The sequence below is a fragment of the Hyperolius riggenbachi genome, chromosome 4 (assembly GCF_040937935.1).
Source record: "Hyperolius riggenbachi isolate aHypRig1 chromosome 4, aHypRig1.pri, whole genome shotgun sequence".
Lineage (NCBI taxonomy): Eukaryota > Metazoa > Chordata > Amphibia > Anura > Hyperoliidae > Hyperolius > Hyperolius riggenbachi.
Genome location: NC_090649.1, coordinates 459,622,621 through 459,642,203, shown reverse-complemented (window position 1 = coordinate 459,642,203; position 19,583 = coordinate 459,622,621). Strand labels below are relative to the sequence as shown.

General features: G+C 45.1%; 1 protein-coding gene across 8 annotated transcripts in view; it reads right to left on the bottom strand.

Annotated features, from left to right (window-relative positions):
• The window catches only part of CDC42BPA (CDC42 binding protein kinase alpha), a 275,310-nt gene that overhangs the window by 146,149 nt on the left and 109,578 nt on the right, over positions 1 to 19,583 (bottom strand). For all 8 annotated transcript variants that reach the window (XM_068232799.1, XM_068232801.1, XM_068232798.1 and 5 more), the window contains exon 4: positions 2,512 to 2,607. In XM_068232799.1, coding sequence (XP_068088900.1) covers positions 2,512 to 2,607 — 96 coding nt within the window. The remainder of the gene's footprint in view (positions 1 to 2,511; positions 2,608 to 19,583) is intronic.

Genomic DNA, 19,583 nt, shown 5'->3' with positions numbered 1-19,583 from the left:
TCGGCTCTTCCTTGGTCCTGCTGGTGGCTCTGGTATCTGGCGACTTCGGCTGTAGTCGAGTGTGCGCAAACGTCACGTCATCATGCCGCTCGCCATAAGCTACCTGTGCATGTGCGGTTCAGTCATCAGAGAATCGCGCATGCACTGGACACTTATGGTGACCGTCATAATGACACTCGGGCAGGCGCACAGCCGACCTCAGCCAAAGTCACCCGAATACTGGAGGCACCAGCAGGGCCAAAGAGGATGCCGGGGGACCTCACGGGCTACGGGGGGCTGGAGGAAGCCCAGGTAGGTCAAGATTTGGGGGGGGGGGGGTTTGCTGCTCAGGGTCCCTTGAAAGTGCAACTGAGGTGAGAAAGATATGTAGGTAGCCAGATTTATTTTCTTTTAGAAGGAACCTAAAGTAAAATAAAAGTGGCCAGTTTAAAGTGAACCTCTGGACTAAAAATCTGCTCAGCAGCACTGAAAAGGCTTGGTGTTTCTAACAGTTTCACAGCATTAGAACTTTGTTTTTCTTACCAAAGCATCATTTTTAGCTGCATTTTTAGCTAAGCTCCACCCCATCAAAGAAAACTGCCCGGGCTTTTTTCCCCTGATGCTGTGCAAAGCATGATAGGATTTCCTATGTTATTCACGTTGCCTAGCAACTGGGAGGGGTGATCAGGACACAGGACAGTTGGAACTGTCTCATGCTCCCTGACACCTCCTTTCAACCAAAAAGACGGCTGCCCTCATGAAATCAAACACTTGCCTGTTCTTTTAAAACAGGGTGGATAAGAGATTATATTACCTATCTATTTTAATTAACATAACTAATGCAACTTAATGACAGTATGTTTGTTTAGGCTGAAGTTCCTCTTTAACTTACCTGTGACTTCTTCCAGCTCTCGGCAGTCGCCCTGGTCCCTTGCCATCCTTCCACTCTGTTCTATTCAGCCACTCTGCCGCTCTGAAAGCTGACTGACTAGGCCAGTTTCAGGCTCTTGGGCATGCACATCCTGGGCCGCATATCTCCTCAGACTCCACAGTCGGGAGCTTTGGTACATGCGCTGCAGCAATTTTTCCATAATGTGCAAGCGTAAAACTCTCCCATCCATGGGCCCGCGATGCGGAGGCACGTTGCCTGGGGCACGCAGCTTTCAGAGGGGCACAGCTGCTGAACGGATCAGAGCGGAAAGATGGCAAGGGACCTGGAGAACTGCAGGTGGCTGGAAGAAGCCCCTGGTAAGTTAAACTGGCCATTTTTATTTCACTTCAGGTTCGCTTAAAGCAATACCAGTTGCCTGGTTGACCTTCTGATCCTCTGCCTCTAATACTTTTAGCCATAGCCCCTGAACAAGCATGCAGCAGATCAGGTGCTCTGACTGAAGGGTGACTGGATTAGCCACATGATTGTTTCCAGCGTGTGATTCAGACACTACTGCAGTCAAAGAGATCAGGGTATTAGAGGCAGAGGATCAATTAGGACCGCCAGACAATCTGCATTGGTTAAAAGGAAATAAATATCCCCCTCAGTTTAGGTGTCCTCTATCTTAGTAAAGTCCTCTGCAGTGACGAGACTGAAGGTGGCTACAAACGATCCGATTTCTAGCGAAAAATCATCAGATAATGCTGATCGGAAGTACAATGTTCACTACACCATCAACAAACCAAGCTTTGCTTCTTATCTTTCACAAAAGACAAGAAAACCCAAATTTGCGTTTGACGAGAATTAACTCGGCCGACTTTATGTGTCCATTAATGGAGAGAATTTACAAACGCTCGAACGATTTTTCACTAGAAATTGGACCGTTAGTGGCCGCTTTTACATTTCAGTTCATAAACAAATGTCACTGACACCAGAAGTGATGACACATGATATTTTTTATGAATTCATTGGAAACAAAGTTCATTAAACACCACCAACCCTGATTAAAGGGAACCAGAGACGAAGCACCCTCATGTATTTTACCATATATATATCGATGGGAACATGACAGTAACTGCCTACCCTGCTCTCTGTTTCATTCTTCTCTGCTAAATCTGCCTGCTATCCGCCCTGATAAGAACCCCCGACTGAGCATTCAGTCTGGCTTTGCCCGGAATGATTATAGCTGAGTCAGTCTTCTGTGATGTCTTTTCAAGCCCAAGCCTGCCCCCATGTGGCTCTGCTTTGCTGCTTCAAGGATAAATAGCAGGAAAGCAGAGCCACAAGGGGGCAGACTTGGGCTTGAAAAGACATCACAGAAGACTGACTCGGCTATAATCATTCTGGGAAAAGCTAGACTGAATGCTCAGTCGGGGATTCTTATCAGGGCTGATAGCAAGCAGATTTAGCAGAGAAGAATGAAACAGAGAGCAGGGTAGGTGTTTACTGTCATGTTCCCATTGATATATAGGGTAAAATACATGAGGGTGCTTCATCTCTGGTTCTCTTTAAGGGGAGTGCTGAGAATCACTGACACAGAACACACACTAGGGGCTAGGAAGTGAAATGTGAATACGTGACGTTGGAGGGACTGAACTCACCAAGTAGTTGTCATCTTGGAAGGCGTAGTGCAGCGTCGTGATCCACTGACTGTCTCCGTTCACCAGTACGTCTCTCTCTTCCCGGAAACAGGCTGTCTGAGGGACACAAAGAGGACCTGTCATATAGCGGATTGTACATTACTCATGATGGATAAAATACTGAAACCAGACCAGTTTTATGGCGCTCAGAAACAAAATACAGGCAGCCCCCTACTTATAGTTTACGCCTCAGGAGATAAAAAGTTGAATTTGTTTGCAAATTGAGTCCTGTGTTAAATATGGAAAAATTATCTACTTTCAGTCAACTCTGGATTTCGACATATAGTATAAAGTGTGTGTGTGTGTGTGTGTGTGTGTGTGTGTGTGCGTGCGTGCGTGCGTGCGTGCGTGCGGAATTATTGCACTGTCCACGTTTTGATTTTAGTGATTTTTCTACAGTTAAAAAAAAGAGAAAATCCTCCTTAGCATTTCCCATTTTAAAGAGGAACTCCAGCGAAAATAATGTAATAAAAAAAAGTGCTTCATTTTTACAATAATTATGTATAAATGATTTAGTCAGTGTTTGCTCATTGTAAAATCTTTCCTCTTCCCTTCCTGATTTACATTCTGACATTTATCACATGGTGACATTTTTACTGATGGCAGGTAATGTCACTGGAAGGAGATGCTGCTTGCTTTTTTGGCAGTTGGAAAAGGCTGTAAACAGCTATTTCCCACAATGCATCGAGGTTCACAGACAGGAAACTGCCAGGACCATGATCCGGACATCACACAGTGGGAGGGGTTTCACCACAATATCAGCCATACAGACCGCCCTGATGATCAGTTTGTGAAAAGGAATAGATTTCTAATGGGAAAGGGGATATCAGCTACTGATTGGGATGAAGTTCAATTCTTGGTCACGGTTTCTTTTTAAATGTGGCTATTTTGAAGCCAAACCTGATGTAATTTCCTCACTTAACCTTCTGCGTCACGCCAATGGGCGTGGCCGAGGCGGTAGCCCCAGGACCTCCTAACACCGATTGGCGTAAAGTCCTGGGGCTGTAATTTGCATGAGATCGCGCGCACCTCATGCTCGGACGGCGGAGCACCGTCCCGCCTAGCCGCTCGGGAGACTGTGCCGTCTATTTACACTGTGCAGCGCTGCAATCAGCACCAGCGCTGCACTGGGGACAGCCGTGTGACACGGCTGTCGGGGGACAAGAGAGCGATCGGCTCTCATAGGCAGAAGCCTATGACAGCCGATTGCTGTAATTAGCTGGCTGTGGGGAGGGAGGGGACATGTTTAAAGAAACACTTAAAAAAAAAAATCACTGACAATAATATTTATTTTAAAAAAAAATAAACATGGGGGGAGCGATCAGACCCCACCAACAGAGAGCTCTGTTGGTGGGGAGAAAAGGGGGGGGGGGAATTACTTGTGTGCTGTGTTGTGCGGCACTGCAGCTTAGCCTTAAAGCTGCAGTGGCCAATTTTACTAAAAAATGGCCTGGTCACTAGGGGGGTTTAGCCCTGCAGTCCTCAAGTGGTTAAGGGGCCCATAAGCTGGTCGATTTCAGCCATTGATCGATTCTATACAGTCGATCGATCAGAAATCGATTCCATCAAATCGATTTGCAGCCAATTTTGATCGATTTGATGTATCCGACAGGATAGCAAATCTAGGTCGATCTGCTGCTGGCAGGGGAGGCAGAGCTTTGCGCTATAGCGCTGACTCCAGTCGCTTTAATCTCCGCGGATCTCCACCTCTCAGTGAAAGGCTGAGAGGGGCAGGGAGAGGCGGAGATCGGTGAAGATTGATGCGAGTAGAAGCAGAGCTACTGCGCAAAGCTCTGCCTCTATCAGGAAGGAGCCCCAAATTTTGCAGTGATTAAGGCCTCGTTCTGCCGTGGGAATGCGGCATTCCAACTATGGCATTAATGCTGAAGAGGACTGGCTATTTAAAACCGGTAATTTTCTAGGCCATACACGGTACGATAAAAACGTTCAATTATCCCGTTTTTTCGGTCTAAATGATCGAATTGTATGCAAGAAATTGGAACGATTAGCCCGTTTTTTCGAGAAAAATATGATCGGACATGCTGGAAAAATCTTTATATTCGATCTAACGGAATAATCAAACTAAATTATCTCATCGAAAAAAAATGAAAAATTGTACCATGTATGGGCACCTTAAGGAGAAATGCATGCACAAGTATATCTACAGAGAGTCCCCTACATGCAAACAACTCGTGTTACACCATTTCAGAGATGCAAACAACATTGTCTTCTAGTACAAAACATAAAATACTATTTTTCAATTACAGATTTCTCACCCTGTTCACACTATAGTCAGAACAGGTCTAATGGTGGCCACTAATAATCCAATCTTTTTCATCCAATCTTACTACTATTATGTAATACTAGTGACCTTAGCCCGTTTAATAACGGGCTAGGTCTGTCACCACTCCGCCACGGGCACACCCGCCACAGCAGTCTGCCCAACAGCAACATTCCAGCTCTGCGCACTGCGTCCCTGTTACCCTAGCAACAACAGGGACGCGCGCAGAGCTCTAACAAGTCTGCACATGCACACTGCCACTTTGGGGGACACACACACACAGACAAAACAACACAGACAGACACAGAGACACAGGCATTTTATTAGAGAGGATAATACTGGGAATACATGGTAAGATTCTGGCGCTTGATTCCGCGCCTGATCATTCTCCGGCGCTCGATTTTGTGGGCGATTCTCTTATCTTCCGCTCGATTCTCTTATTTTTTTTCCAAAGTAAAACGAGCCATAAATTACTTTTCTCCTATGTTGCTGTCACTTAAAGTAGGTAGTAGAGAACAGACAGGTTTTGAACTAGTCCATTTCTTCATGGGGGATTCTCAGCAAGGCTTTTATTTTTTATTAAGGCATTCCAAGAAAAGGATATATACAATAATGCTGGCCAACCTCCCTGCTTGGACAGAGCAACTGCCATTCACTAAGTGCTTTTAAAACTAAACAACACCCTGAGAATCCCCTATGAGGAGATGGGCTAGTCCAAAACCTGTCGGTAATGTCAGATTTCTACTACCTACTGCAAGTGACAGCAGCATAGGAGAAAAGTGATTTATGACTCATTTTACTCAGGAAGAAATGTGCTTCTTATTTACATGTACATTTTACGATTTTCTTGATAGTGGTCCTTTAAATTTTGAGCTACATGACTGCTGCTCTGTGGATCAAAGTAGAATTAGGCTCTCCTTAGCATAGCATGATAGTACACCTTGTCTAAATACCTACCTCCTAGCTGCTGACACCACCCCCCTTTTAGTGACTCCAAACAAGAAGGAGAGGGGGTGGAGTGACAGTCCACCACACCCCCTCACCGGTCCTGCCTGGGAGGGGTTGTGAGCAGCAGCTTGGCCACGCCTCTCCTCCCACAATATTTGGGGGGAGGGGGTCGAGGGATTTGGTAGGACTCTAGTGCCCCGCTGTATGCCTCAGTATGATTGCAAACTCCGCGCCTCTTCGATCGCGCTCCTGTGGCTGGGAGTGTTCTGCGCTTATGCAGTTGAAGTCTTTACGAATCTCACAAACACAAGCAGGAGCGTGATGGAGGAGGTGTACAGAACTGGCTGCGCATGCACAGCAGCCTGTGGCCAGCACATCTTTCGGAGGAGTCAACAGCACACTGGAAGAGATTGGGAGTACTCAGATACCTGATAGACTGCAGGGGGCTGTAAGAAACTTCAGGTAAGTAAAACTCCACTCCCTCCCCCCACTCCAATGTCCTTTAAAGAGGAACTCCAGCGAAAAGAATGTAATAAAAAAAGTGCTTCATTTTTACAATAATTATGTATAAATGATTTGGTCAGTGTTTGCCCATTGTAAAATCTTATAAATCCCTGATTTACATTCTTGCATTTATTACATGGTGGCATTTTTACTGTTGGCAGGTGATGCAGCTGCTGCATGCTTTTTGGCAGTTGGAAACAGCTATTTCCCACAATGCAGCAAGGTTCACAGACAGAAAACTGCCAGGAGTACGTATTCAGAATTTCTTTATGGGAGGGGTTTCACCACAATGTCCGTCATACAGCGCCCCCTGATGGTCTGTTTGCGAAAAGGAATAGATTTCTCATGTAAAAGGGAGTATCAGCTACGGATTGGGATAAAGTTCAATTCTTGGTCAGAGTTTCTCTTTAGGTCAAACATCTAATCTGCATGCTTGTTCAGGGTTTATGACGAAAAGTATTAGAGGCTCAGGATCAGCAGGACTGCCAGGCAATTTGCACTGTTTAAAAGGAAATAAATATGGCAGCCTCCATATCCCACTAACTTCAGTTGTCCTTTAACCACTTCAGGACCAAACCAATCTTCACATACCAACACTACTTCCATTCATTCGCCAATAACTTTATTACTAGTAATCACACCTAAATGATCTATATATTGTTTTTTTAGGACACGTTTTGCTTTTAATGCATGATAATTTGGTTAAGTAAGTACCTAATTTTCAATGCATTTTAAAGGGAAAAAAAAGAACACACTAATTCTCCATTTACATCAATTCTAGCTTTACAATAAACAGTGCTAACTATAAGTTAAACACACTAATTGTATTTGCTTACCCATCCCGGTTATTACAATGTTTAGATTAAGTTCCCTGTACAATGTATGGTGACAATATTGTATTTGGAAATAAAGGTGTCTTTTTTTCTGTTTTTCGCTTTCTCATTGTATACTATCGATGATTATAAAACCTTATTTGCAAAAATAATAGTACTATCCCCTCATGGTATACATATTTGAAAAGCCAAGTTCCTAAGGTAACAATATATGTTGTTTCTTTCATATTCTGTAACCTTGTTTTCATTTTACAAGTCTTTTATTTTGGTACAGAATATGCACAAATTGTATTTCAGTTTGTAACTAAAAAGAATACACAAGACATGGGCCTCAACCCTAAAACACTCCAAACTCTATTCTACTACTGATCACTGTTAAAATGTTACAACATATGTGTCTTGTAGTTTTGCGAAGGCTTTTCCGAATTTGATCATTTTGAAAATTCCCTTTTTTTATGCCGATTGAGTTTGTCCGTACCTATTTTTTATATGATGTGTGTCCAAGCCTGCCCAAAATGTATTCTACAACTCGTCACAGTTCAAGGATACCACATTTAGTATCGAACTGAAAATGAACTGATGAGAAAAACAATTGCATCTATCCTCCTCCTCCTCAAAATTACCTTTTTAGATATCCCACAGATTTATTTTATATTTAAATCTAGTTTTTACTGTTTCATTGTTTCTGCTCAATGACACCTTCATTGAAGTATGTCAGAGCTCAAATCTATGAATTATTGATCCTTTTTATCTCTTTTCTATGAGCCTGTCTCATTCTCATTGGCTCACAGTGCTCAGGAGCCAATGAAATCGGCACCTGACCGGCTCACAGAGCTCTGTGGTCATAGCAACAGCAGAGAGAGTGACCTGCGGCGACGGGTGTCGTGTACGGCGGGTCCGTGCAGTAAGGTGTCGGTAGACCCCTTTTTTTCCGGTACCAACAATCTCTGGTCTTTAAGAAGCCAGAGACTGCTGGTAAGCAAGTGGTTAAAGCGGATCCGAGATGAAAAACGAACTGTAACAAGTAACTTGTCTATAGCTCTTATCTAAAGATTAGATAGTTTACACAGCAAATCTAGTTGCAAACAAATTTAATAGAAAATGATTATTTCTTCCTGTGATACAATGACAGCAGCCATGTTTGTAAACATTACACAGAGGCAGGCTTATCTGCACCATCAGCACTCAGACTGTGAAAAAAAACCTAATCCCCCCCCCCCCCCCACCTCCCTCCGCCTCTGAAATCAATGGCTAGTAACACCTCCTTCCTCCTCCTGCCCAGACTGAGCTCCCATGAGCCCTTGCTACTGCCAAGGCTCTCTGAAAACCTGTGGGCGTGGTTTATTTAGTTTGTAGGGAATTAGAGTATTAAAACAAAAACAAAAAAGTATTTGGCTTGAGGAATGCCCTATAAACAATGGGAAAGGAACACAATTACGCAATGAGTAAAAGTTCACCTCGGATCCACTTTAAACTTGCACTTTTACTCTTTTCAAGATTGGACACATTTTTGACCAGACAAAGGTTTAACATGGAAGCAGAGTAAGCTTTTACATTTCCAGCTTCTGGAATCAAATTCCTTCAAACACATGAGCATGATAGAGAAAACACAGTCGTGCAAGACAAGTTTATTTATAATAACGGAATGGCTGCATTTTCTGGCCGTGGTCCAAGGAACCGTTTGTCAGCAGCAGACGGGTGAAATATGTAAGATCGCTGACAAACGAAATCCCCAAACGAGGCTCCAGCATTCAACTCGTAACCCCCGATGTCACAACCAATAGCAGAAGACCTCCAACAATCTGCGGGGGCGTCCAAGCGTATCAGTGCATTCTGGGAGATACCCCAAATATTTCCTACTGCCTGTCGCCCGGCCCCTCTACTACCAGCCAGTGTTACACGTTACATATAGAACAGAAAACACGCATCCTCTTCAGGTACGCTAAGCACAGTAATCTCTGAGTTACACTCTTAAAGCCTGTACTCACTACCAGATTTTTCCAGCTCCGGTTGCACGATTAACAACTATTTTCTGCAGTATCGCTCTGCAGCTTGTAACATCGTTTAACTTATATTAAACGATGTTGAGCGACGTGGGTTGACCACACCTGTTATGACCGTCATGATCGCGGACCATCGTTTCAAACCCCGTAGACTCCCAGGCAAAAGTAGCACAATCGTATTGTGCCTGTCTGTTCCATCGTGAGTACCCATGGCAGAAGATGGATAGGGGAAGGATCGTTCGTCGGATCGCGGGTAGTTCCCCCGATGCATCATCTGCCGTTTTCAGGTGATTATTCAGCTTTAGGGCTGGTTCAGACGGGCAGTAAACGCTGAGCTTTCAGCAGGCGACAAAAGCGTGTTTGAAAGGGATCAACCATGGCTCCGATCAAGTGAATGTAAGTGTGTGTGTGTAAGTGTAAGTGTAAGTGTGTGTGTGTGTGTGTGTGTGTGTGTGTAAGTGTGTGTGTAAGTGTGTGTGTAAGTGTGTGTGTAAGTGTGTGTGTAAGTGTGTGTGTATGTGTGTGTGTATGTGTGTGTGTATGTGTGTGTGTGTAAGTGTGTGTGTGTAAGTGTGTGTGTAAGTGTGTGTGTGTGTAAGTGTGTGTGTAAGTGTGTGTGTGTGTAAGTGTGTAAGTGTGTGTGTGTGTGTAAGTGTGTGTGTGTGTGTGTGTGTGTGTGTAAGTGTGTGTGTGTGTGTGTGTGTAAGTGTGTGTGTGTGTGTGTGTGTGTGTGTGTGTGTGTGTGTAAGTGTGTGTGTGTGTGTGGTGATAGTTCAAGAGGTTGACATCTGAGGGGGAAAACACTGATTCTATGCCTCGAGGTTCTGGTGGAGATGGCCCAAAACCTCTGGCGTGATGGGAGCCGACTGAAGAAGCGGTAGCCTGGGTGTTCAGGGACCCAAATTCTAGATAAGGGGAAAGGAGCAAACAATTATACAATCTGACTACTCATACACACGCTCAACAAAAGTCTTTGAAATGCACAACTTGAAGTTGGACAACTTTTGTCAAGGCGTTTTCACTGATAAGAGGCGACCGATGACTGATAAAGACGCAGATCAAGTCAATCCAACTGCTGGATTGACTAACGAAAAACGAGAAAGTTACAACACAGAAGGAACAGACTGGGTCCCACCTGCACTGGCCACAGTTACGGCCCTATCTGGACACAAAAATGGCCGTCAGCATGACACAAACATGAGCCGGAGCTGGAGACGTTGTGCTGCTTGGCTGCGGCAGGAAAAGTACAGAAGTTTAGGAATTTCTGCTGAACTTTGTGACCCTCTGCTAAAAGCCGCCACATTTCAACAAGCTTTTCCTTGGCAAGGCCTTCCTTCATCGAGATGAGCGAGGGGGGAACTTTCTGAAGAAAACCGAAGTTTATTTTACATTCTAAGTCATGTTGTAAGCAGGGCCAAAATAAACCTGATTTGGCCGAGGATCCGGCCCTGGAGATACTGAGGGGGCTGCTCTAACAAAGGCCATAAAGTACATGTAAACACGCATGTTAAAAAGAAAAAACACTCAACCTGTTCTGAGAAAGTTTTACTCCCGGCCCAATCATTTCTCAAAGCGGACCGGAGCTCATAACTTCCTCTCTGCTCTAAAAGATATGCAACAGCATAATAAGCTTTAAATAAAACCATTTGTTACAGCTGATACAAATCCTGCAATAAATCTACAGTTGTCTACTTCCTGCTTTCATGGAAGCAGACATATAGTTAACATCCTGTGTTTACAAATTAGCCTCACTGCCTTGGCAGTCAGATGACGCAGCTGAGGGATCAAATTACAACTTGTGATTAGACACAGAAGAGGGGGGGAATTAGACAAGTTCAACTGTCTTAATCAGGCTCTCTCAACCAGGGTTCCTTGAGTACTCTGCAGGGGTTCCTTGGCATTTTCCCCCATACTGGGGGAAGTATAATTGAGCACATTATAATAGGGGGTACTATAAAAAGAAGCACTAAATTGGGGGTAAGAATAATAATGAGCACATAAATAAAAAACACTAGGATGAGACAGTATGATGAGCAGCAGTGTAATGGGGGTAGTGGCTGGATGGTGTAATGGTTAAGGGCTCTGCCTCTGACACAGGAGACCAGGGTTCGAATCTCGGCTCTGTCTGTTCAGTAAGCCAGCGCCTATTCAGTAGGAGACCTTAGGCAAGTCTCCCTAACACTGCTACTGCCTATAGAGCGCGTCCTAGTGGCTGCAGCTCTGGTGCTTTGAGTCTGCCAGAAGAAAAGCACAATATAAATGTTATTTGCCTTGTCTTGTCTCTGCTGCAAAATAAATGCAGTGGTTCCTTGAGATCCAAAAGTTATCAGGAGGGTTCCTCCAGGGTACAAAGGCTGCTCTAAATACACACAGGGTGCATTTCTCTAGGTCTTCCTTCTGTCCTGTGCAAGAGTTCAGGTCCACTTTATCCAGACTTCTTTCTTTAAAGGGAATGTCCAAGCAAAATAATAAAATGAGTTTCACTTACCTGGGGCTTCTACCAGCCCCATGCAGCCATCCTGTGCTCTCAGTCACTCACTGCTGCTCCAGTCCCCTGCTGGCAGCTTGTCGACCTCGGAGGTCGGCGGGCTGCATTGCATACATTTTTACGCATTCCCGCTAGTGCAGGAACATTAACACATACATTTTTACGCATTACCTGTTCAATGCGTACATTTTTACGCATTGAACAGGTAATGCGTAAAAATGTATGTGTTAATGTTCCTGTACTAGCAGGAATGCGTAAAAATGTACGCAATGCGGCCCGCTGACTGCCAGTGGGGGACTGGAGCAGCAGTGAGTGACTACGAGGGCACAGGATGGCTGCATGGGGCTGGGAGAGGCCCCAGGTAAGTGAAACTCATTTTTTTATTTTGCTTGGACATTCCCTTTAAAGAAAGTGTTCCAAAAAATGCTAAAGCCCTTTATTTTCGAGAGAAATCTTAAAGGACACCTGAAATCAAAGACATATGGCGCCTGCCATGATTATTTCCCTTTAAGCAATACCAGTTGCCTGGTAGTCCCGTTAATCTCTCCGGCATCAGTTGAGTCTGAATCACTAAATAATAATTTATACATAATATAGTTAAAAACAATTTTATTCATTATGTCATTTTGACTATAGTTCTCCTTTAAAAGACATTTAAAAACTTAAAATACACACAAATAAGATATACATTTCTCCCAGAATACAATGCACTCTATATTATTTTTCTCCTATGTTGCTGTCACTTACAGTAAGTAGTAAAAATATGACAGATCTAAAAGGTTTTGGACTAGTCCATCTCCTCATAGGGATTCTCAGTATTTCCTTTACTATTTTCAGAAGCATTCCCTGGAAAAGATCTACATAAAGATGCTGGCTGACCTCCCTTACTTGCTCTAACACTATTTTAACTGCCATTCAGGAAATGCTTTTAAAATTAAAGTCTTTGAGAATCTCCTATGAGGAAATTGACTATTCCAAAACCTGTCAGATCTGCTAGATTTTTACAGCCTACTGTAAGCGACAGCACCACAGGAAAAATACATTTATTCTGCATTTTACTCCAGGCAAAACGCACTTTTTAAACTTATGCATTCACATGCATCTTCAATTTTACAAATATTCTGATAGTGGTCCTTTATCTCTGCTGAGTAAATATTCCACTGACAGCCCCATATCAGAGTAAACAATGGTCAATGTGACAGAAATACATTCAGCTTCCTCCTCTCTGGGAACACTGTGACTGCAGCAGAAATTAAGGAAGCTGGGATTCCCCTCTGACATCACCCAGCTTCCTAAACCCTGACACCAGGAAAGGATACCGAAGTGGACTTGCTCTACACGTACTCTATATTATCAGAGCTACTTCCTCTGTGCAAGTGTGTGACAGATGCATGCAGGACTCCACATAAAAGGATCCAAGCAGCTTTTTTTTTCTGCAGTTTGTCCTGGTTTCTAATAGCTGTAAGAGCTGCCATTTTTCCTCCCTCTCCTCTCTTGTGTTTGAAGAACAGTGTCCTATCCCCCCCCCCCCCCCAAACCGCTGATGAAAGCTTTTGTTTGCTCGTTGCTACTGCAAATTACAGCAGTCCTTACCTGCCTGCACTTCCTGCAGACTGCAGGCCACGGAAGTAGGGCAATAACAGTCTCTAACAAACATTTAAATGTAAAAAGAAGAGATCAAATAGATTTTTTAGTTATAAGCCACATTGTTAGCATTTATTTTTAATGTGCTATTGAGATGCCCTAGGGGATAAAAATGTTGCTTGGTTCACTCATCTCATAACAATGCCAACTCACTTTCAAGATACAGCTTACAAATGTACCATGAACCAGAAACGTGCCTTTAGATTGTAAGCCTTTGGCAGGGCCTTTTGACCAACGCCGCTCGCATGTCCATGTGTTTTTCTTGATCTTGCAACCCCAGCTAGGACACCCTTCCCATGGACTAACTTAGACTTGGATTGCTGGGTCTCTGTAAAATCGAATGATCATGTATCTTATACTGCTTGCATGGATAACTTTGTGCTATGTTGTGTAACAGTTTGCTGCCTCTCTGTCTGTCACCTATTGTTTACATTGTGTTCACATTGTACATGTGTATCCCTATGTATTGGCCAGCACTGTGTAATATGTTGGCACTTTATAAATACAATAAATAATAATAATAATACCAATCAAACACATCAGCTGTTGCTTTTGATTGGCTCATTTCCAAACTGCATAAAACTAACATCAAATAGGAATTCTTAGCACCTCAATGACCATCACTACATGGTTTCAAACTTGTTAAGGGGGGGAGCCGCAGCTGGTTTTTGCTGCGGGGAAATAAGAATCTGAGTTCTGGCAAAAGGTACTTTACTGCGTTACTTTTATTAACTTGCAAAAAATGCAATGCACTTAAACTTTTTATGTGTGGTTCAAATAAGACAATGCACTGTGAAAAGCCTAAAAAAGTTTGTAGTGTGGCCTTTAAATCCTGAATAAGAGGCGGTGTCAGCGAGTGCAGATGGGCAGTAGGCGGACAAGCGGTTAAATATGGTGAATAAACACATTTCGGCAGAGCCGGGTGGGAGGAGAGCCATGAAAGGACATGATCAGCGCGATATTGTCCCTTCAGGAAGGAATCTATTTTAATAGGCTCTGGAAATAGACTTGGCGCAGTCCGTTTGCTGCCATGGCGCGCTCTGTTTATCAAATATTTTTCCAGGGGAAAGAATCAGGTTAGGTGAAGGGAAAGTTTTCCCGGACCTCATCCATTACCGATTCCTCCCCCCCCCAGCAGGTCTACGGCCAGACGAAGGACTGCTTAATTAACCCAACGCACCAGAACAACAAAAACGCAGAGCCCATTCATATCTTACTATTTTCAAAGCAGTAGTGTCTCCTCAGCAACCAATCAGATTTGTTCTTTTTGTTTTATCATCAGTAAGGAAAAAGCTCATTGATTGCAAGATTATACACGTGCTTCCTTTAGGGCTGGTCAAAACTATCAGAAACCATTTGGGTAATAATTTCAATTTCTTAATCAACCGGGAAAGCCCAAACCATACGCATTAAAAGTTTTGCCATATTAGACTGTGCCACATTTGATGGCAACCAAACACCCCATACCAACTGTGAAACACAGTGGAGGGATGAGATTTCGGGCTTGCTTGTATCTGAGCAACAGCTACATAACTGTATATAAACGAAAGGACACAAACCTCAATGAACTGAAGCAATGTCGTAGAGAAAATTAGACCAAGACTACCCCATGTAAAAGATTAATGAAGTCATACACAAAACTATTACCTTAACTTGTTACTAAAGGTGGACCTACCAGCTATTGAATGAGTTGCAAACACTTTTTCACACATGGCTTCCATGTTCTGGCTCGTCTTTTTCTTCCATAAATATTGACACTAAGGTATCTGTTATGTGTTGTTATCCACCGAAGGCCCCATCCCATCCCCACTTGAGCCCATTTGCAAACGGAAGTGCCAGCACAAAACATGGCACTTTCGTCTCAATGTGATTTTTGGTGAGCGGTGGGTGTGTGTTGGTATTCTGCTCCTCTATGGAGGAATGTATGCATCGTATGAAAAAGTGCTACAGACATCCACTTTTTACTGGAGAAAAAAAAAATACTTTCCCATATTAGGTGGAAACAGCCCAATGATTTTTAATGGGCTGTCATTTCTATGGAGATTTTGCAAGTGTTGCTTTCTGGAATTTGCACAACAGAAACAGGGCCTAGTGTACCCGAGGCGGTGCAGACACAGAGGCCTATTCCCTGCTCCATGACATGCTTCTGTGTCTCCTATGCGCTGCTCTATAACCACTCCCACACAGTCATCCCCCGAAAACTCAGACAAGCAGCTTGTCAGCAGCTAACAGAGGGAAGGGGCGTCCCTTGCAGGAGAGGAACTTCTGCAAAACGCCCTCCTCTGAGAATGCCCCTTCCCCAGCTGTCATTGGCCCTACACTGCCTCTACCCCGCCTCCCCGCCCTCTGATCTGTGATGAAGCTCACAGAGCCGGACTCGAAATGGTGTAACCCTAGGGGCGGACATTTTTTTTTTCTTTTTACTTGATTTCAGAGAGGAGGAGGGGCAGGGAGCAGCGCTAATGTATGCTACCTGACCCAGCTAGTCCCCCGAATCAGGTAGTATGTTTTTATTTAAATATTATTTTACCACCTCGTGTTCTCTAACAATATTTGTGTTAGGTTGACCGTTAGATTTCATTATTAAGGGCCCTTTCATACTGGGGCGGTGCAGTGCATCAAACTGCCGCACTGCTACCGCCTTCCAGTGCAAACATATAGTGGTAAACCACATTACATGCATCGCGGTGCGGCACGCCGGAAGTCCTTCGATCTGATGCTGGTCATGAACTACGTTACCGTGCTGGTTCTTCGGTGACTTGCAGCGATTTGCATCAGCCCAGAAGTCATGTTAATCTATGACGGTGGCTCCAGTGCAGATGCCTTGAGGTCGGCATCTACTGGGCCTGCCTGAGAGCTGCTCGTGGCCACTCTGACGTCATCTGGAGTGTTCTGTGCAGGCACTGAACTACTGCGGCTGTGCAGTACACGCCAGATGACGCCAGCACGACCACGAGCGGCTCTCAGGGAGGCCCAGTAGATGCCAATCTTGAGAGGTTGGCATCTGCACCGGAGGGGACTCCAGGCCACCAGCTGGGATCGGAGCTGCGGTGAGGGCACATAATGGCTGCAAGGGGCTGGAGGAAAACCCAAGTAGATTTTTTTTTTTTTTTTTTAATTTCTCTGACTTTCTCATTAAGTTGCCCTTTAACCTTAATAGTTTATAAAATATGTGTACACTGCCACGGAAGACATTGTTGCTTTAAACAGCGACAATACTGTAAAAAAAATATTAAGAAACCCAATACAGAAAACACTGAAAGGAATGCTCGCCCCTGGACCTAGCAATTACATCAATACTTCTCCCAAAAGTAAAATCTGGGAACAGTTTGATCCCCTCCAAAAACGTTGATATCTCCTGGAAATCTTTCAGATCTCTGCAAAGTGGAAAATATTTGCCCTTTTATGACCCCAGACTGCGGTCGCAAACTACATGGGAAGCAGAAAACAGAGTGGCGGAGGAGTGGAGACATGGGGGCAGCCAGCGACGTTACCCCGCTTTCAACTCCGGTGACCAAACAGTTACAGAAGGCAAAAAAAATAAAAATTCAAAAAATGTCTGCGTTCAGCGAATCTGAGGGTGAGCGGCCTTCCTTTGGAAGTCTATAAATAGCCATGATAACGTTTTTCCTCTCTTCCCAGGAGCCAGCTCCACGCTTTCTGCAGCCGGCCACGCTACAAAGGGATCGCAGGAGTATTTTTCCAGTTGCCACAAGCCCCCGGGGTGTATTGTGGAAAGTCTGTCTTCCTGTATTGTGTTACACTACTGCGGCCTGACCTTCAGCATCCACACCCTAAACAGCTGAATGACAAAAGTGACTGTCTACAGATGATTCTCCTGAAACACAGGCAATGCTGCTGCAGCAATGGCACAGGGAACCCGGCACAGGCAATGCTGCTGCAGCAATGGCACAGGGAACCCGGCGCAGGCAATACTGCTGCGGCAATGGCACAGGAGACCCGGCACAGGCAATGCTGCTGCAATGGCACAGAGAACCCGGCGCAGACAATACTGCTGCGGCAATGGCACAGAGAACCCAGCGAAGACAATACTGCTGCGGCAATGGCACAGAGAACCCGGCGCAGACAATACTGCTGCGGCAATGGCACAGAGAACCCGGTGCAGGCAATACTGCTGCAGCATGGGCACAGAAGACCCGGCACTGGCAATGCCTCTGCACCATGGGCACAGGGAACCCGGCGCAGGTAATGCTGCTGCAGCATGGGCAAAGGGACCCCGGCGCAGGTAATGCTGCTGCGGCAATGGCACAGGAGACCCGGCACAGGCAATGCTGCTGCAGCATGGGCACAGGGAACCCGGCACAGGCAATGCTGTAGCAGCATGGGCACAGGGAACCCGGCACAGGCAATGCTGTTGCAGCATGGGCACAGGGAACCCGGTACAGGCAATGCTGCTGCGGAAATGGCACAGGGGACCCAGCACAGGCAATGCTGCTGTGGAAATGGCACAGGGAACCCGGCGCAGACAATGCTGCTGCGGCATGGGCACAGGTAACCCGGCACAGGAAATGCTGCTGCGCTATGGGCATAGGGGGCCCGGGAAAGCCAGAGCTGCTGCAGCGGCGGCATGGACACAGGGGAACCGGGGCAGGCGATGCTGCTGCAGGATGGGCGCAGGGCACCAGTGACATTCACTGAGCATGCAACCTATCCATTCACTAGAGACCAGTGACATCACAGAGCATGCAACCTCTCCATTCACTAGAGACCAGTGACATCACTGAGCAGGCAGCCTGTCCATTCTATAGAGACCAGTGGCAACACTGAGTATGCAGCCAATCCAGTCACTATAGACCAATGACATCACAGAAAATGCAACCCATCCAGTCATCGGAGGCCAGTGACATCACTTCACCTGCTGCACACAAAGGCCAGTATTGTCCTCTTTCCAGCCATACAGCCGCCTCCTATGTGGCACAACATGCAGTGTAATTCCTCTGCTGCACAATGTGTGTAACATACTCTGAGGGTCTGCAGAGACGAGCACACAGCAGCCCACTCTCCATCACATACAATAACATCCCCCCCGGCTCCTCATAGGAAATGCGATCTGTGCTATTCTGCATCTGAATAACTTGGCCACAGATCATTAAAATAGTTTCCACAGCGGCAGCAGCGCCAATGTGAAAGTTATTCTGGTATTCTGCTGGGAGAAATTAAACCTGAAATGTCAATCACTTGTAAGCATGCTGAAGCATATCAGTGCTGATTACTGCTCCACAACCCAGCATGCAGGGCAGCCCACACAGGTTAACCAACAAGGCAGCAACACAATGTCTCCTAATGTCACCTTCCTGACCTGCTGTGACAGCAAAGTCTGTGCTGAAGAGGACCTGTCACTGCAATCACACTTCATAAGAAACATTACAGACCTGTACAAATTCATGCAAGGTGGTTTAACATGTGGAGGGTTTTTTTGTAGCACTTTAATAAGTACAAAGTCATGTCACTAACTGTCCTCAGAGGAGTTTGGAGTCTAAAGGTTCGTACACCCGCACTACGAAGCCAACGACAGGTCCGTCAGACCCTCCCGATGGGCGGACTTTCAGCCGACAGTAGTGCGTGTGTATGCACTGTCAGCTGACTGATAATGCTGTTCCTGAACGATCCACTCAGCGGATCATTCAGGAAAAGCCTTATCAGTCTGCCGACAATGCGTACACACGCACTACTGTCGGCTGAAAGTCCGTCCAGCGGGAGGGTCTGACGGACCAGTCGGCTTCCGTAGTGCGTGTGTACGCTCCTTAATGCTTACCATAGTCATAATATTCTACCATATTATTATTATGTATTTATAAAGCACTGACCTCTTCTGCAGCACTTTACAGAGTACATAGTCATGTCACTGACTGTCCTCAGAGAAGCTCAGAGTCTAATCCTACCATAGTCATAATGTCCTACCATATTATTATTATTATTATGTATTTATATAGTACTGGCATCTTCTGCAGCACGTTACAGAGTACACAGTGTCACTGACTGACCTCAGAGGAGCTCACAATCTAATTCCTATCGGATCCGCTGATTCCTTTCTACACGTCTTTTACTGAATTCCGCACTTCTCTGGTATGCAATATCCCTTCTGCTACTTAATTCCTCCTTCCTCAGCCGCCCATGCCGCATGTGTCATGTAGTATAGAGGAAACTGGTGGGCATTTAAACTAACAGGACTGCTCTTCTCTCTGCCAGAAATAGAAAGTCTGTGAATTCCAGGCCCAGACAAAGGCCTGCATTTCCTGGGACCATCGCAATATTCACTTGCTGAATGAAGAATGGATGTCGATTGTCCGCATAATTGCCACGGCTCTCCG